Here is a 15,226-nt window from a genome sequence, read left to right as displayed (position 1 = left end):
AGAGAGGCAGACCCTAAATATCCTTCAGAGATGAAGTAGACGAAGTAATGGAGAGAAGAAATCTACGGGAAGGGGACTGGCAAGACAGAAAGAGCTGGAGAGAACGGTTGAGTGAAGGAATACAGTGAAAACTGTGGAAATCCTTAGTATATATATATATATATATATATATATATATATATATATATATATATATATATATATTTTCTTTAAGTGCCATCTCCGCGACGGAGGTCGGCAATCATCATAGCTATTCGGACTTTGGAGACGGCTGCTCTGAAAAGTTCATTTGATGTACATCCGTACCATTCTCTCAGGTTGCGCAGCCACGATATTCTGCGCCCCCCTATGCTTCTTTGTCCTTGAATCTTTGCCTGCAAATGAGTTGGAGCAAGTTGTATCTCTCTCCACATGGAATATGTCCGAGATATTCAAATTTTCTGGCTTTGATTGTATTTAAAACTTCCATTTCTTTATTCATCTTTCTCAGAACTCTTTTTTTGTTACGTGTTCTGTCAATGATATTTTCAGAATTCTTCTATACACCCACAACTCAAATGATTCCAGTTTTTTTCATTGATGCAGCATTTAAAGTCCAAGCTTCCATTCCGTAAAACAAAGTCGAGAAAACGTAGCACCTAGCCAATCTTACTCTTAGCTCTAACTTCAGATCTATTGTGTAGAGCACTTCTTATTTTGTTAAAATTCGCTGTAGCTATTCTAATTTTAACCGCTTGGAAGTAATCATTTGTGGAGTTTATCATTGTTTCAAGATATGCATATCGGTCTACTCGTTCGACGTTGGTTCGTTTATGAGGAGGTTCTCGTTATTTCTTTGCGTTTTAGATATTCTCATAAATTTTGTCTTCTTAACGTTCATTGTTAGACCGTATTCTTGGCTATGCATCGCTATTCTGTTCACCAGTCTCTGAAGATCTTCAATATTTTCGACTAAGATGACAGTGTCATCCGTACATCTAATGTTGTTAATGGGAATTCGGTTCACCTTTATTCCAGCTGTTTCAACCTCAAGAGCTCTTTTTAGGATCTCTTCCATATAGGCGTTAAAAAGAACTGGCGACAATACGCATCCCTGTCTCACCCCACTTCTAATTTCAATCTCATCTGACAACTGTTCGTTAACACGTACTTACTTTTGCTCGCTGCTTATAGTATAAATTAGATATGATCCTGAGGTCATTGTAGTCTATCTTCTTTAATTTCAGGACATTCATTAATTGTTCATGTCGTATTTTATCAAAAGCTTTATTATAGTCAATAAAACAGACATATATATATATATATATATATATATACAGGGCGAGGCAAATAAAGGACCTATTAGAAATATCTGGAGACAGTGGCGTACCGATAGATCAGCGGGCCCTGGTTCCAGTTGGGATGAGGGCCCACCCGCCCAATAAAAACTCACATTGTATAACACGTGTATCGAACATATAGCCTATTGTATTGGGATTACTTTTATGACACACCGTATAAAACTTGCATTGAATATCTCAGTTTCCGAATTTCTGCAACTTTGTAGTTTACCTACAACTTATTCATGGATCGTGCTAATATAAAGAATACAAGTGTTTGAGTTAGCACGTGTAGGCAGACACCGGCGGTTAGTCTTTAAACAAGGACTTCGACAAGCAGGTAAAACGAGCAAGGAACCTTACAAAAGCGTTCCCTGTGTTTCTTAATAAATTTTTATTTCAAATTTTTTGATGAATAGTTATTCTTTGTTTTTATTAATAAGTACCTACACAAAAATTAAAATTTATTAAGCAGTTACATTTCGTAGTGTGTACCTGTGTAGTTAAAAATATCACCATCAAATTAGAAACAGAAGAAGGAAAAAGCGCTTTAGAGCGGGCTGCGAGGCCCGGACCCTGGTTCCGCGGAGCCCGCGGAACCATGCTCAGTACGCCAGTGTCTCGAGAACTAAAGACAACAGAATCATGAAAATTTGAATTAAGGAGTTTTGAAGACTCATCTGTTTAATGAAAATATTTTCATCTATTTGATACTTCCGGTTATACCGGAAGTTGCTTATGACTTCGTTTTTTTTTAAATGGGTAGATATATTTTTACATTTTTGGATTCTCTTCGATGTCTTCTTTTTTAAAATATGAGGTTTTGTAATGTTATACAGGGTATTTTAAAAGATAATTACGTTTTTTTATTAATTTCGTAGCAACATTCACACCCTGTAGAATTGTAGTAGTTTGACATCTAAAACTCTACATACGTTCAAATGATTTTTAATATAGTCTACTATTGTTAAGAATCATTAGTATAGCTAAATTTTCAATTTTAGTATACAGGGTTGGTCGAAACTCGGAATGAGTATTTTCTGAGTTTTCTTAAATGGAAAAGTATTTTAGTATTGTAGTGAAATGATATTTTATGGTACTTTTTTATTTCTTAAGCATTCCCTATACCTAACTGCTTTAATTTGTGCTTAATTGTTAATCGCACCAACAATCTTAACTACGTAGGTATTTTGATAGCTAAACCATTATTGGTAATTTTAAGGATCAGTCTGGATTAATATGTATTTATTTCTGAAAAATTATTTGTGATTGAATATTTTCACGGCCAACCTAATAAAATTTTACGTATTTTTTGTTGCAATTAATGTTTAGCTTGAATCACCAATAACTCACAAATTAAAGCAGTTAGGTATAGGGAATACTTATAAAATAAAAAAGTACCATGAAATATCATTTCATTACAATACTAAAATACAGGGTGTCCCATTTAAGAAAACTCAGAAAATATTCATTCCGAGTTTCGACCAACCCTGTATACTAAAATTTCAAAATTAGCTATACTAATGATTCTTAACCATAGTAGACTATATTAAAAATCACTTGAACGTAAGCAGAGTTTTTAATATTCACTATTACAATTCTACAGGGTGTGAATGTTGCTAAAAAATTAATAAAAAAAACGTAAATATCTCTTAAAATACCCTGCATCATATTAGAAAACCTCATATTTTAAGAAAGAAGATATTGAGGAAAATCCAAAAATGTAAAAATATACAGGGTGTCCCATTAAAACAAACGAAGTTATAAGCAACTTCCGGGATAACCGGAAGTTGCAAAGAGATGCAAAACCCCCTTATTCCAATATTCATGATTCTGTTGCATTTAGTTCTCGAGATAGTTCTAATAGGTCAGTTATCTTGATTGACGTCTAGGCACCTTTGTATTAGGATATTATTCACGCGTTCCTAGGCCTTTGCGAAACCCAAATTGTGTATCGTTAATATCTATGTCCAGTTTATGATATATTCGGTTATGGATGATTTTCAGTAGCAACTTTAGCATATGCGACATTTAGCTAATGGTGCGGTAATCGGCGCATTCTCTTGCGTTTTTCTTTTTGGGAAGACAAAAAAAATCGACTTTAACCATTTTTTGGGTAATACGCCTGAGCTATACATTTGGTTCAAGAGTTTCAATAGAACGTCAATTTGTTGCTCATCTATAATTTTTATTAATTCGATAGGAAGCATGTCAGGTCCAGGGCTTTTCCGTTCTTCATTGTTTTTAATGCGTGTGCTATTTCTTCTCTTGTGATATCTGGGCTATTTCTTCTAAAGTAAGTTCTATGTTTTCCAGGCCTCCACTTTCATCATCGAACAGTTTGTCTATGTATTCTGCCCAACGTTGTATGTGTCTATCCAGAAGTGCACCAGTGAGATTTTGTTTTCTTAGCCCTGCCATTTCTTTGACAGGTAGCAGCTAGTATTGGGACCGTGCAAGTTCGGAAAAGCGGCACCTGGTTTCATAGCTCGGTAACATTTTTCGCACTTTTAATTATATTGGCCAATCATATTGGTCCTCGTTACTGGACAATTGTCAAGGCCATAGCCCAAAAGAATTATAAGAATAAAAAATAATATTAAGCTTATTAAAAGGTAAACAATTGTATGTAGTAAATAAAATTAATTATTAATGCAGTACTGCAAGCAAAATACAATTAATTAAAGTTAATTTTATATAATATTTGCATATCATATCAATATTGTGGAGCAACATATAATTTTTCTTCTTCATTAACAGTAGATATGAAATATAAGTCAACTTGACAATTTCAATTGACAATGAATTATTTAAGAAAGTTGCAAGATTTCTCCGCTATTCGCGCACGATCGTTTCTCGTATCCCCTTCAAGTATTTGCACACGGCGAATAGCAGGCAGTAGCTGGTATATATAAATTTTATTAAAAAATTTTCTTAAAGATCCAAGTTCAGTGCCGGTTTATCCACTGAGCGCATGGGGTGGGCGCCCAGGGGCCCGGGCCCCGGTGGGGCTTGTTCCTTTGTTTACCGGACTTTGTTTACTTGACTTTGTTTACCGCAGCGCGGAACAGTTCAGTGGTAGTGGTGTTATACCACTTTCGTAAATTTTGAAGCCAGGAAATGCGTCTTCTTCCCGGTCCTCTTTTACCGTTTACCTTCCCTTGGACAATCAATTGGAGAAGGCCTTAACGTTCTTGATTTCTCATGTCCTAGATATTATAATTAGACTAGATATTATAATTAGAAGAAACAATAATAGAGATGAAAAATCAGCAGATAGAAATGAAGCCAAGGCACTGTACAATAAAATGGATACCTTTGAGACAGCTCTTTTGAGCTTTGTTGGAGACGTATAAAATAAGTTTAGCGAAATTGAACAAGTAGCAAAAACTTTCTTTTGCGAAGGCGAGGATATCTCAAACATCTACTACACAACTGACCTTCAAAGAATAAAGAACATAAAAACATTTTTCGAAGAAGCAGGTGAAAGTCAAATCATTTTAAAGGGGCAAAAAATATTCAGAATTTAAGTATTTAATGTTATATGCGACAATATCACTCAAGACCTTTTAAAGAGAATTGAATGCTACAAGCTACAAGGATGTAACATCAGCTTTTAGATGTTCTTTTACGCTAGATAAAGAAGAAGTCAAGACGTAAAATGATACTTTATGCGAGAAATATAAAAAAGATGTTGATGAAACCAAAGAGAACTTGCATAATGAAATTACCCATTTTATAACGTTATGCCAAAATTTAAATAAACATACATTTTATGAAAATTTTGATGTCATCCAGGATGTAAAGGCAACTTTTCCCAATATTTTAACTGCAAATTTATTTGATGATACTAATTTCTAATGCGTCAGGCGAGCGGTCTTTTTCGGCTTTAAAAAGAATAAAAATATTTTTAAAGTCAAATTTGGGTCAAGGAAACCTAGACGCATTATCACTATTGTATATGTATATAGATAATGAAGAACTGGAGAAACTGAATTGTGATAATATTATATGGCAGTTTCCGAATGCCAAGTCAAGAAAAAATGTGACCTAATTTTTGTCTTTATGTATTTTTTAGAATATGTTTTTTGTTTGTCATGTGTTGCTTTGTGAAACTCTCTGTTTTTGATTTATGTTTTCAAATGTATTTTTTGGAATATTTTTTATAATAATAGTCTCCCGTTTTATACCGCTGGCGCGCCTTTCGGATTATAGCAGGGTAGTCTGCTATATCCTAGAGCTTACGGTATACAAGGAGGGTAACAGGGCCAGTGCTACGCTTCAACCGCCTATTATTACCCCTGGTTTTACCCAAAGTACTCATTTTATTCAGGCTGAGTCGACATGGGGCCTATAGTCATTTTAAAAATGTCTAGTTGTTCTTGCTGACGCTGGGATTTGAACCCCGGCCTACCAGCACGCGAGTCAAGCATACTACCGCCTGAGCTACGCCGGCCCGGGATTATTTTTTACTTTGGCTATTTTTCTTGCTTGTTTAGAAAAAATTATGTTATGTATTTTACAATAAACCTTTATAGTTAATGCATCTGTTTTCTTGTTAAAAAAACTGATAACGAATAGCAATGAATGGGGCCAGGGCCCCCGTAAGGGTTATTGGCGCCTGTGTGCAAAAAAGGATTTTGGCGCCCCTTAAGGCATTTTGGATGTTTTTTTATTTTTTTTTTGGAGGTAGGTAGGTAGGTATTTGCTTAAAATAAAGCAAAAAACTGAACATTAGAAGTCATATATAGTCCATTCACTCACGGTAAAATATTGCTCAAATAACTCAAAAAGTAAGTATTTTATCGGAAAAAAAATATTCTTATCAAAAATAGATCTTATAAGAAAGTGAAAAATATGGTGTATATTTGTAGTCTGTAGACCAGGTATAAGCAAGTTGTAGCTAATGAAAAGTAGGTTCTGGTTCGTCAAATTCCAAATCGAATATTTCAACGTAAAATAACAATCTTATCGAGGCAAGTTCCTTATAAATTAAAGTGTTTAAAAGAAGCTTTATTTTTGTTTTTTGTTTTTAAGTTTCTAACATCATAAGTAAGTAAGTTACGCTCAAACTAATTATTTGTTAGAAAAAATTGTAAAAATCGCCCCTTAATTAGCTTACCAAATGAAATTAATCGTCACCGCTTCACCACAAGTTACTTTACTTATGCATTGTTTATATGACGTCCAGTTTCATCTGTTCAAAGTGCTTATTTTTAAAAAGGCTGTAGTTAAGAGAGCTAGAACGAGTCACTAATCACGAGTGTATGCAAATTTTGAACAGCCTTATATTAACCAATTTTTGTCTTACAGAAAAACAAAACATCCAAAATATTCAGAAAAGCAAAACTTACATTTTCTTACTGCTTGATATTTTTGGTATCACTAATAATTTTTAAGTTATTTAAAAAAAATGGAATTTTTTCAAGATTAACAATAATTTCACTTTAAAACCAATTTTTTTTCAAAAATGCGCACTTTCAAGCACCGATGAAATTTACAGATCATATAAACAATACATACAATACATATAAAATAAATGGTAAAGCGGTAACAATTCATTTAATTTAGGATGCTAATTAAGGGGTGATTTTTACGATCTTTTTTACCAAAAAATGGGACCAACTTTATTTTGAGCGTAACTTACTTACCTTTGATGCTAGAAACTTTTTTAAAACAACAAGAATAAATCTTTTTTTAAACACTTCAGAGAAGTTGTAATCAGTTTTCCCCGCAAAAGTCCTAAATTTTTTGGTTATTTGCTATGCTTCTACTGAGTTCACAGACATCATATATAAATCGTTTTTTTCACATTTTTTTCGATAGAATACTTACTTTTTGAGTTATTTGCGAAAAACCATCAAAAAAGAAGATTTTTGTTGAAAATGAACATATTCACTCGCAAATAACACAAAAAATATTGACTTAGTAAAAAAATTCTAGAACAAAAGTTGCTTAGAGTTAATCAGTTTATCAAATTCCTGATTAATTCTGAACGTGTGTTTTTTTAACCCCGAGAAGGAGTGTAACTCACCCCTAGGGCATAGCACACATCAGCACAATATCACTTTTTCCTTTGACATGTTAGCTATGTGTATGCTAAATTTCATCTCAATCCAAGCGGCTCTTTAAAATCCCCAACAAAAACCGTGAGTAAATGGACTATTATTTGTAGATTAAAATATCAAAATGAAACAAACAGAATAAAATTATGACTTCATGCAATGCATGACTTCTACTTGTTCTCGCAAATAGGAATCGACAGTAACTGGATTATATAATATGTACTAATAAAATGTCGTGTCTTTTTATACCATCTTCTTCTTTGGGTGAGTGTCCGTGTTCAGATGTTGGCCGTCATCATGTTTACAAGTTCCTAAAACCTTTCTCTATCGGCTGCTGCGCGAAATAATTATTCTACTGTGGTTCCACACCATTGTCTAATATTACGCAACCATGACAGTTCCTTTCGACCAATCCATGTCTTTCCCTCCACTTTTTTTTTATACGTATTATAATGCGTAGTAGATGGTATTTAGGTCCTTTAATTATTATGCCAAAATATTTTGTTTTTCTCCTCTTTTTCTCCTATTTATACCTAATCCTATTTACTTTCTCAACTTTTATTTTAAAATTAATTTTTGTTTTTTTGTTTGTTTTTTTGCAACTTTTGAGCCCGGGTTTTGGCGCCCCTATAAGATGACGCCCGTGTGCATTGCACACTTTGCACATATGGTAGCGGGGGCCCTGAATGGGGCCCCTAAACCTCCAGCGCCCAGGGCCCGAAGTTAGGTTAAACCGGCACTGTCCAAGTTAAACAAAAACTTTACATCACAGATTAACGAACGTTTTCGGTCTTAGCATACCATCATCAGGTTAAACTCTAGATCACATGACCTTTGAGAAACAAATTTTAAGCCTTATTTGCTTAATCTAATGCGACAACAAGTCGATGTTAGATGATTAAAATATTATCAAATGTGCGTCTTCATCTTTGCTTCAACATTAAGCAAATATGACTTAAAATTTGTTTTTCAAAGGTCATGTGACCAATTTATGTGGCTATAGTTTCAACTACAATCATCTAGATTCTAGATCTAGAGTTTAACCTGATCATGATCTGCTAAGACCGAAAACGTTGGTTAATCTGTGATGTAAAGTTTTTGTCCAACTTGGATCTTTTAAGAAAATTTTTAATAAAATTTATATAGGTATACCAGCTACAAAACGAAGTATTTTTTACTTCTACAGTATAAGAAGAAGAATATTATAAAACCACTGACCGTACATCCTAAGGCTTTCTCTGCGACAGTACCGCCGAATCTGCAATTTTTCAAAGAGCCGGTATGATCTGTCAAAGTTATCCTGATGTCAAACTGTATTTCAGGTTCTACCGGTGTAGTTTCCATGAATGCAGAACATTCGCTATTCTCGCAGCTGGAACTTTTCATTTCCAATTTGCATCTTCCGCTAAAAATACAAAACACGTTTTTAGATAAAAGAAATGTTACATGATGATAGGTACATTATACAGCACGCATAATCTAAATCAGTGATTCACAATCTTTTTGAGTCATGTACCATAAAATACTTTTTATTATTTTTGGTACCACCTAACTGAAATACCTATCTAGTAGGTATTCTAATTACCTATACTAGATTGGCTGATTTTGGCTGTTTTTGCGTTTTGCAAACCTCCACAAATAATCATATGTACCACCAGTACATGCACCACAGATTGAGAACCGCTGATCTAAATTACATTTGCCAAATATGTCACTACAATTTTCTGTTAATGATTATCAGAACATTTTTAAGTTTTCTAGTAAAGGACCACACTTTTCTTATGTAAAAATTTGGTCATACTAGTCAAACGTTCTCATTACATCAAGACTCAGAAATAAAGTGCTTCTGAGTTATAGAGGTTGAATGTGTCGGTTATTAGTCCATTTGAATAATACATATTTGTATAATATACAGGGTGTTGGTAGTTAAGTGCAATAAACTTCAGGGACTGATTTTGCATGAAAAAATGATGACAGTTTACAATATAAACGTATGTCCGCAAATGCGTCGTTTCCGAGATACTTGAAATTTTGCAGAGAGGTAGCTTTGGTCATGCTGATCAAAAGTTCTCAGTGTCCCAAGACTCAGAAATCAATTGTTTCTGAGTTATAGAGTTTCAAAGTATCGGTTTTTAGTATATTTTTCAAAATCATCAATTTGGAAATATAGCGTCCTACACATTTATTTTGTCCTACATATTTGGCATCTTCAATCTCAATAATCACGAATATGGGATCTATTTTTTTTTCTGATAGGGAAACATTGAATGTGTGCGGCGGAACGTGTCCAAATTCATGATTTTGAAAAATGGACTAAAAACCGACATTATGAAGCTCTATAACACTAGTCAAGGGGTCGGCAACCTGCGGCTCGCGAGCCGCATGCGGCTCTTTGGATGTGAAGCTGCGGCTCTTTAGTTCCACCCGCAAATAATATTTATTTTACCAAAAAAACATTTAAAAAGCCTTCTAAACTGTTTCGTGATTTCAAAAACAAACCAGAAATCTTGAAAACAATCAAATATTTGCCACTATCTGCTAAAACAGTACAAGATAGAATAGCTAAAATATCTTCAAATATGAAAAACATATTTGCAGGTGAAAGATATTCAAATTTCTTCCGCCTTATTCCTTGCTATAGATGAGTCTTGCGATGTAAAATACACGGCACTAGTTGCCCTTTTTGTTAGGTATATATTTTTAATAGGGGAGACCGGGGCTGGTTGGCGCCCCGGGTTGGTTGACGCACTAAGATTTACTTACAACTAAAAGACTTGACAACATCGCAATCAGCGGTGTCCGAAGCATTTCGATGACCACCACTCACAAACGTTACTCTTAGTTTGAGATCAGTAGTGATAGAGTGTACACGGCACATTTTTCGTTTTTTGGCGTGGTAAGTAAATTTTTAATATCTCACACTTTTTGTTGTAAATATTTTATTTTTAGAGATAATGTAATATTTTCTCTTGTATAATGATGGCAAAATCTTCTTTTATAATATGTTCTCGTTAGATTTAATACAAATGCCACATTTTAGGTATCGTTTTAGTAAATACAAAATGGCATCACGTGGGGTTGGTTGACGCACCCTCTAAGGGGCTGGTTGGTGTATGCGTCAACCAACCCCGACCCAAAAATTCACATTTTCTTTAATTTATTTTATTTCAGCAAAATGCGTATCTATAAAAGAATGTCCGAGAAGGGAAAAACCCCACCAGATGTTATGCTAAGGGCAGTCAGAGAGATAAAATTAAATGCAAAATCTATAAGACAAACAGCAAAATCATTTGATATCCCCGAAGCCACTTTAAGACGGTTTTGCAAGAAATTTACGGATGAAGAGATTAACAGCGAAGTTGTTCATCCATCGACTACCGTGGGATATTTTGGAAACCGCCAGGTAATATTTTATTTAACTAAAAGAGTTATTTATGAAACAGTTCGTGAAGTATGCTTTTTGCGAACGTACGCGATGTTTAGAGCACGAGCGACAGCGGAACGAGTGCTATACATCGCGTAAGTTCGCAAAAAGTACTTCAAGCACAGTTTCATACAATATTTTATCTACGATAAACAAATAAAAAAACTGTAACTCTTCGTCACTGAAATTCATTTCTATTCTACAATTTTTAGAACTTTGACATTAAAAAATTCTAACTTCTTTCACACCACAAAACTGTCAAAACTTTTGTTGTAATTTATTGCTAATATACCTATGTCATCACCATGACAACGCGAAAGTTAAGGATATTTGATTATATAAAAGTGTACCAAAAAACAGTGCGAAAAAGTAAATCCAATTTAAAATACATTGTGACTTCACGCACACTTTAAATCCTTCACGCACTGCTATCTATAATGACAGTTTTCACAAACTAAAAACTTATAGGTACATAATATGAGATAGAGTAGACAGAAAATGTTTTTGAGAAGCACATATCGTCAACGGTTTTAAAACTGTGGATTCTTAATGTTTATGTAATTTAACACAAGATAGGTCTTCTCCAAGGTTAAAACCGTTCCTTTTTTAGGTGTTCACCGCAGAGCAGGAAAATCTCCTCGAGGAATATTTGAAAAAGGCTAGCGATATATATTTTGGCTTATCAGTCAAAGAAGTAAGAAAATTTGGTTATGAGTATGCTCAAGCGTTAAAAGTAAAATTTCCTGATTCTTGGAACCAAAACCAAATAGCTGGTGAAGATTGGTTTACGGCTTACTTAAAGCGACACAGGACACTTGCAATAAGAACCCCTGAAGCAACTAGCTTAGCGCGCGCCTCAAGTTTTAATAAAGAAAATGTTGGAAAGTTCTTTTCCAATTTACAAACGGTTCTAAATCGTCATAGATTTGAACCATTTCAGATTTTTAACATGGACGAAACAGGAGTAACAACAGTCCAAAAACCCAATAGAGTCGTAGCCAGACGTGGATTTAAGCAAGTGGGTCGTATAACTTCTCAAGAACACGGTACATTGGTTACTATGGCTCTCTCAGTATCTGCAACAGGAAACTCAATTCCACCTTTTTTTATTTTCCCACGAGTTAATTTTAAGGAGCATTTTCTGACTTCTGGGCCCCCTGGAGCTGCTGGAGCTGCAAATCCTTCAGGGTGGATGACAAAGGAACACTTTCTACTATTTTCTAGACATTTTGTCAAGCATGTTGGTTGTTCCTTAGACAGACCATCACTTTTATTATTGGACAACCATGATTCCCATCTGTCTATAGCTGCCTTAAATTATTTAAAAAATAATGGGGTGACGGTTTTATCATTCCCGCCCCATTGTTCTCATAAACTGCAGCCGCTCGATCGCTCCGTCTATGGACCGTTCAAGAAGTATATTAATTCAGCCTGTGACTCATGGATTACTAACAATCCTGGACGCACTATGACTATTTATGACATTCCGGTAATAGTTCGAGACGCATTGCCATTAGCAGCTACACCAAAAAATATTATGTCAGGGTTTAGAGTCTCTGGAATATCTCCATTTAACAGAGATATCTTTAAAGACCACGAGTTTTCGCCAGGATATGCTACTGATCGACCTGATCCACTAGAACCGATGAATTCCACCAATCAATATGGTTCTAAAGAGCAGTCAGATTTGTCAATTGAATCGAATCTGTCCGACAAGCCGTTATGCAAAGATCAGCCGCAGCCAGGATGTTCAAAGGAACCTGATGACGTTTCTCTTTTTGAAAACAAACTTGATTGTCAAATGAACTGTTCTAAAAGTTCCATTCAAGAGGAGAATGAGAACTCACCTCCTATCACTCCATTAAAATTAAAGCCTTTACCAAAAGCTGCAGCTAGAAAGGAACAACCTAAAAATAATAAAAGAAAGCGTCATACAGCAATCTTGACAGATACGCCTGTAAAAAATGCTCTTGAGGAGGAACAAAATAATACAAAAACTGCCAAAAGAAGGATTGGTTCAAAAAAAGAAACAAAGGCCAAAAACAAAAAAATGAAGAAAATTGATGAAGATTGTATCGATTCAGACGAAGAGGACTGCTTTTGCCTCTATTGTATGGACAAATACAAAAATAGTGCTTCGGGGGAAAACTGGATACAATGCTCAAATTGCAAAATGTGGGCGCATGAGGCTTGTGCTGACAATCCTGGTATTTTTTTTGTTTGTGTAAATTGCGAAAGCAATTAATGTTTTTCTTACACTTAGGTATTTTAATGTTTTTGTACGTATGTTATCTACAGTTCATATTAATGTATTTAGTTATTTAGATTTACGAATTTATGATTGTATGTATTTTTTTAAGTTTTTTGATAAAATGTTTTTACATTTTAATTAAAAATGTGTTTTAAATTATTTTTTTTTGTCTGCGTCAACCAACCCCAGGTAGTGCGTTAACCAACCCCGTGACGGGGCTGGTTGGCGCACAGTGACATACATGTTTCCTTCTCAAATTGAACATAAAGTACAGTCTGTAAGATGTTTATTTTTACAAAATCTCTTGCCCAAAAGATTAGATTTTCGTACATTGAGCAAAAAGTTGTAATAAATCTTTTAATTTAGCATCTAGGTACAAAAATGTAAAAAATGCGTCAACCAGCCCCGGCCTCCCCTATTGAAGATATAGCGAAAGCCGTGCAAAAATGCCTTGAAGACAATGAGATGATTTAAATAAAATCGTTTCAATAGCAACTGATGGAGCCAGAATTATTACAGCAACAAATAAAGGGGCAACAACGATTCTTCAAAGCAAAATAAATCACGAAATTCTTACGTTTCACTGCATAATACACCAAGAAACGCTTTGTGTCCAAACATTTCCAGACGAAATAGTTGAGGTCATGGATTTGGTGATCAAGATTGTTAATAGCATCTTGTCAAAAGCACTCTACCATCGTCAGTTTAAAAAGTTCTTAAACAAAATGGAGGCTCAGTAGTCCGACCTCCTTCTTCACAATAAAGTGCGATGGCTTTCCAAAGGTAAGGTGTTAAAGCGTTTTGCTTTGTGCTTGAATGAAATAAATACATCTGCAAGGAAAGGGAAACCCAGTCTATGTTTTGATGGAAGAATTGGTTTGTTTTGAAGAAAAATTAATTCTTTTTGGAGAAGATATTCAGACCGGTAAACTACTTCATTTTCAATTCCAAAAGCAATATCGCGATAAAACCAGTGCAACTGTTGACACGAATTACTTCATCACAGTTACAGATTTGAACAATTCAAAAAGAACAAAACCACTATAGCATTCATAATAAATCCTCTCAACACAAATAGTAACGAAATCCACGTTGAGCCATTTGGAATTGATACTGGATCTTTAGAAATGCTTTAGATCGATTTAAAAAGTAAAGCTTTGTTGAGTGGAAAACTTACAGAATTGAAAAGAAAGTTGGAAGAGTTGGAGTTTCAGCTTTGAAAGAAATGTCGCGAATACATGGAATAGTCTTCCAGATTGCTACAGTGAGGTGAAGAAGTTGGCATTTGGAGTGTTAACTATATTCGGATCGACACATATTCTTGGAAGCAAGCGTTCTCTTGCATGAATATAATTAAAAGTAAACTAAGAAGCCAACTAACAAATGAAAATTTAGAGTCATGTTTGAAACTTAAAACAACAAGTTATGAGCCAGATTTATCCAAACTTTCTAAAACCATGCAAAGCCAATGCTTCCATTGAGATTATTTGCTCAATTGTTTGTCATTAAAGTATAAGTTAGTGTTGTAAGTGAACATTTAGTTGTTTTAATTTTTACTTGAATAAATGAAGTGTATGAAAATATATATTATGTGAAAAACAGTATTGTATACTTATGAATAAATAGAAGAAATTTTTTTATCAAAGAACTATATTTATGCGAATTTTAGAAATTATAATTTTTGACTCTTCCGACTCAAAACTCCTGCGCCTGACTTCCGACTCCTGCACTAGTCCTGTCGCCAGGGGGGTACAACGGCCTCCTTTATTCAGATGAACTTACCCAAGTTTTTTTTTATGTATTTTGACCCGTAGAACACGAATTTTTTGGGTAACAGTAGTTGATCCGGATGTCGATAAGATTGTTAGAAACAAAGAACTTGAGGAATTACATACCGGCGATTTTTCTCAAAACAAAACATGTTTTTGTATTTTTTTGGTCATTCTAAGCAAAAAATGTTTTTACAAGTTTTTTCGTAGGATGCATAGTTTTCGACATAAACGCGGTTAAACTTTAAAAAAATCGAAAAATTGCAATTTTTGAACCCGAATAACTTTTGATTAAAAAATAAAATAGCAATTCTGCTTACCGCATTTAAAACTTCAAGTCAAATTTTATCGGTTTTGATTATTTTCATTGCTAAAAATGAATTTTTTTATTGTTAAAC

The 15,226-nt window shown here is 34.3% G+C and overlaps 2 protein-coding genes across 2 annotated transcripts in view; one reads left to right on the top strand and one right to left on the bottom strand.

Annotated features, from left to right (window-relative positions):
- The window catches only part of LOC126890816 (meiosis-specific with OB domain-containing protein), a 99,797-nt gene that overhangs the window by 31,308 nt on the left and 53,263 nt on the right, over positions 1-15,226 (bottom strand). The window contains exon 6 of the mRNA XM_050660008.1: positions 8,603-8,789. Within this exon, the coding sequence (XP_050515965.1) occupies positions 8,603-8,789 (187 nt within the window). The remainder of the gene's footprint in view (positions 1-8,602; positions 8,790-15,226) is intronic.
- LOC126890815 (uncharacterized) lies at positions 10,087-13,478 on the top strand. The gene is made up of 3 exons (XM_050660007.1): positions 10,087-10,280; positions 10,556-10,787; positions 11,419-13,478. Exons 2-3 carry the CDS (start codon positions 10,560-10,562, stop codon positions 13,051-13,053), a joined length of 1,863 nt encoding a protein of 620 aa, XP_050515964.1. The 5' UTR covers positions 10,087-10,280; positions 10,556-10,559; the 3' UTR covers positions 13,054-13,478.

The sequence above is a fragment of the Diabrotica virgifera genome, chromosome 8 (assembly GCF_917563875.1).
Source record: "Diabrotica virgifera virgifera chromosome 8, PGI_DIABVI_V3a".
Taxonomy (NCBI): Eukaryota; Metazoa; Arthropoda; class Insecta; order Coleoptera; family Chrysomelidae; genus Diabrotica; species Diabrotica virgifera.
The sequence above is the reverse complement of the archived record's forward strand: the minus strand, read 5'-3'. Positions and strand labels throughout refer to the sequence as shown.

Coding starts and splice junctions, on each gene's coding strand:
- LOC126890815 (XM_050660007.1), top strand. CDS start 10,560: ATGCGTATCTATAAAAGAATGTCCGAGAAGGGAAAAACCCCACCAGAT. Junction 10,788..11,418: donor GATATTTTGGAAACCGCCAG/GTAATATTTTAT, acceptor TTCCTTTTTTAG/GTGTTCACCGCAGAGCAGGA.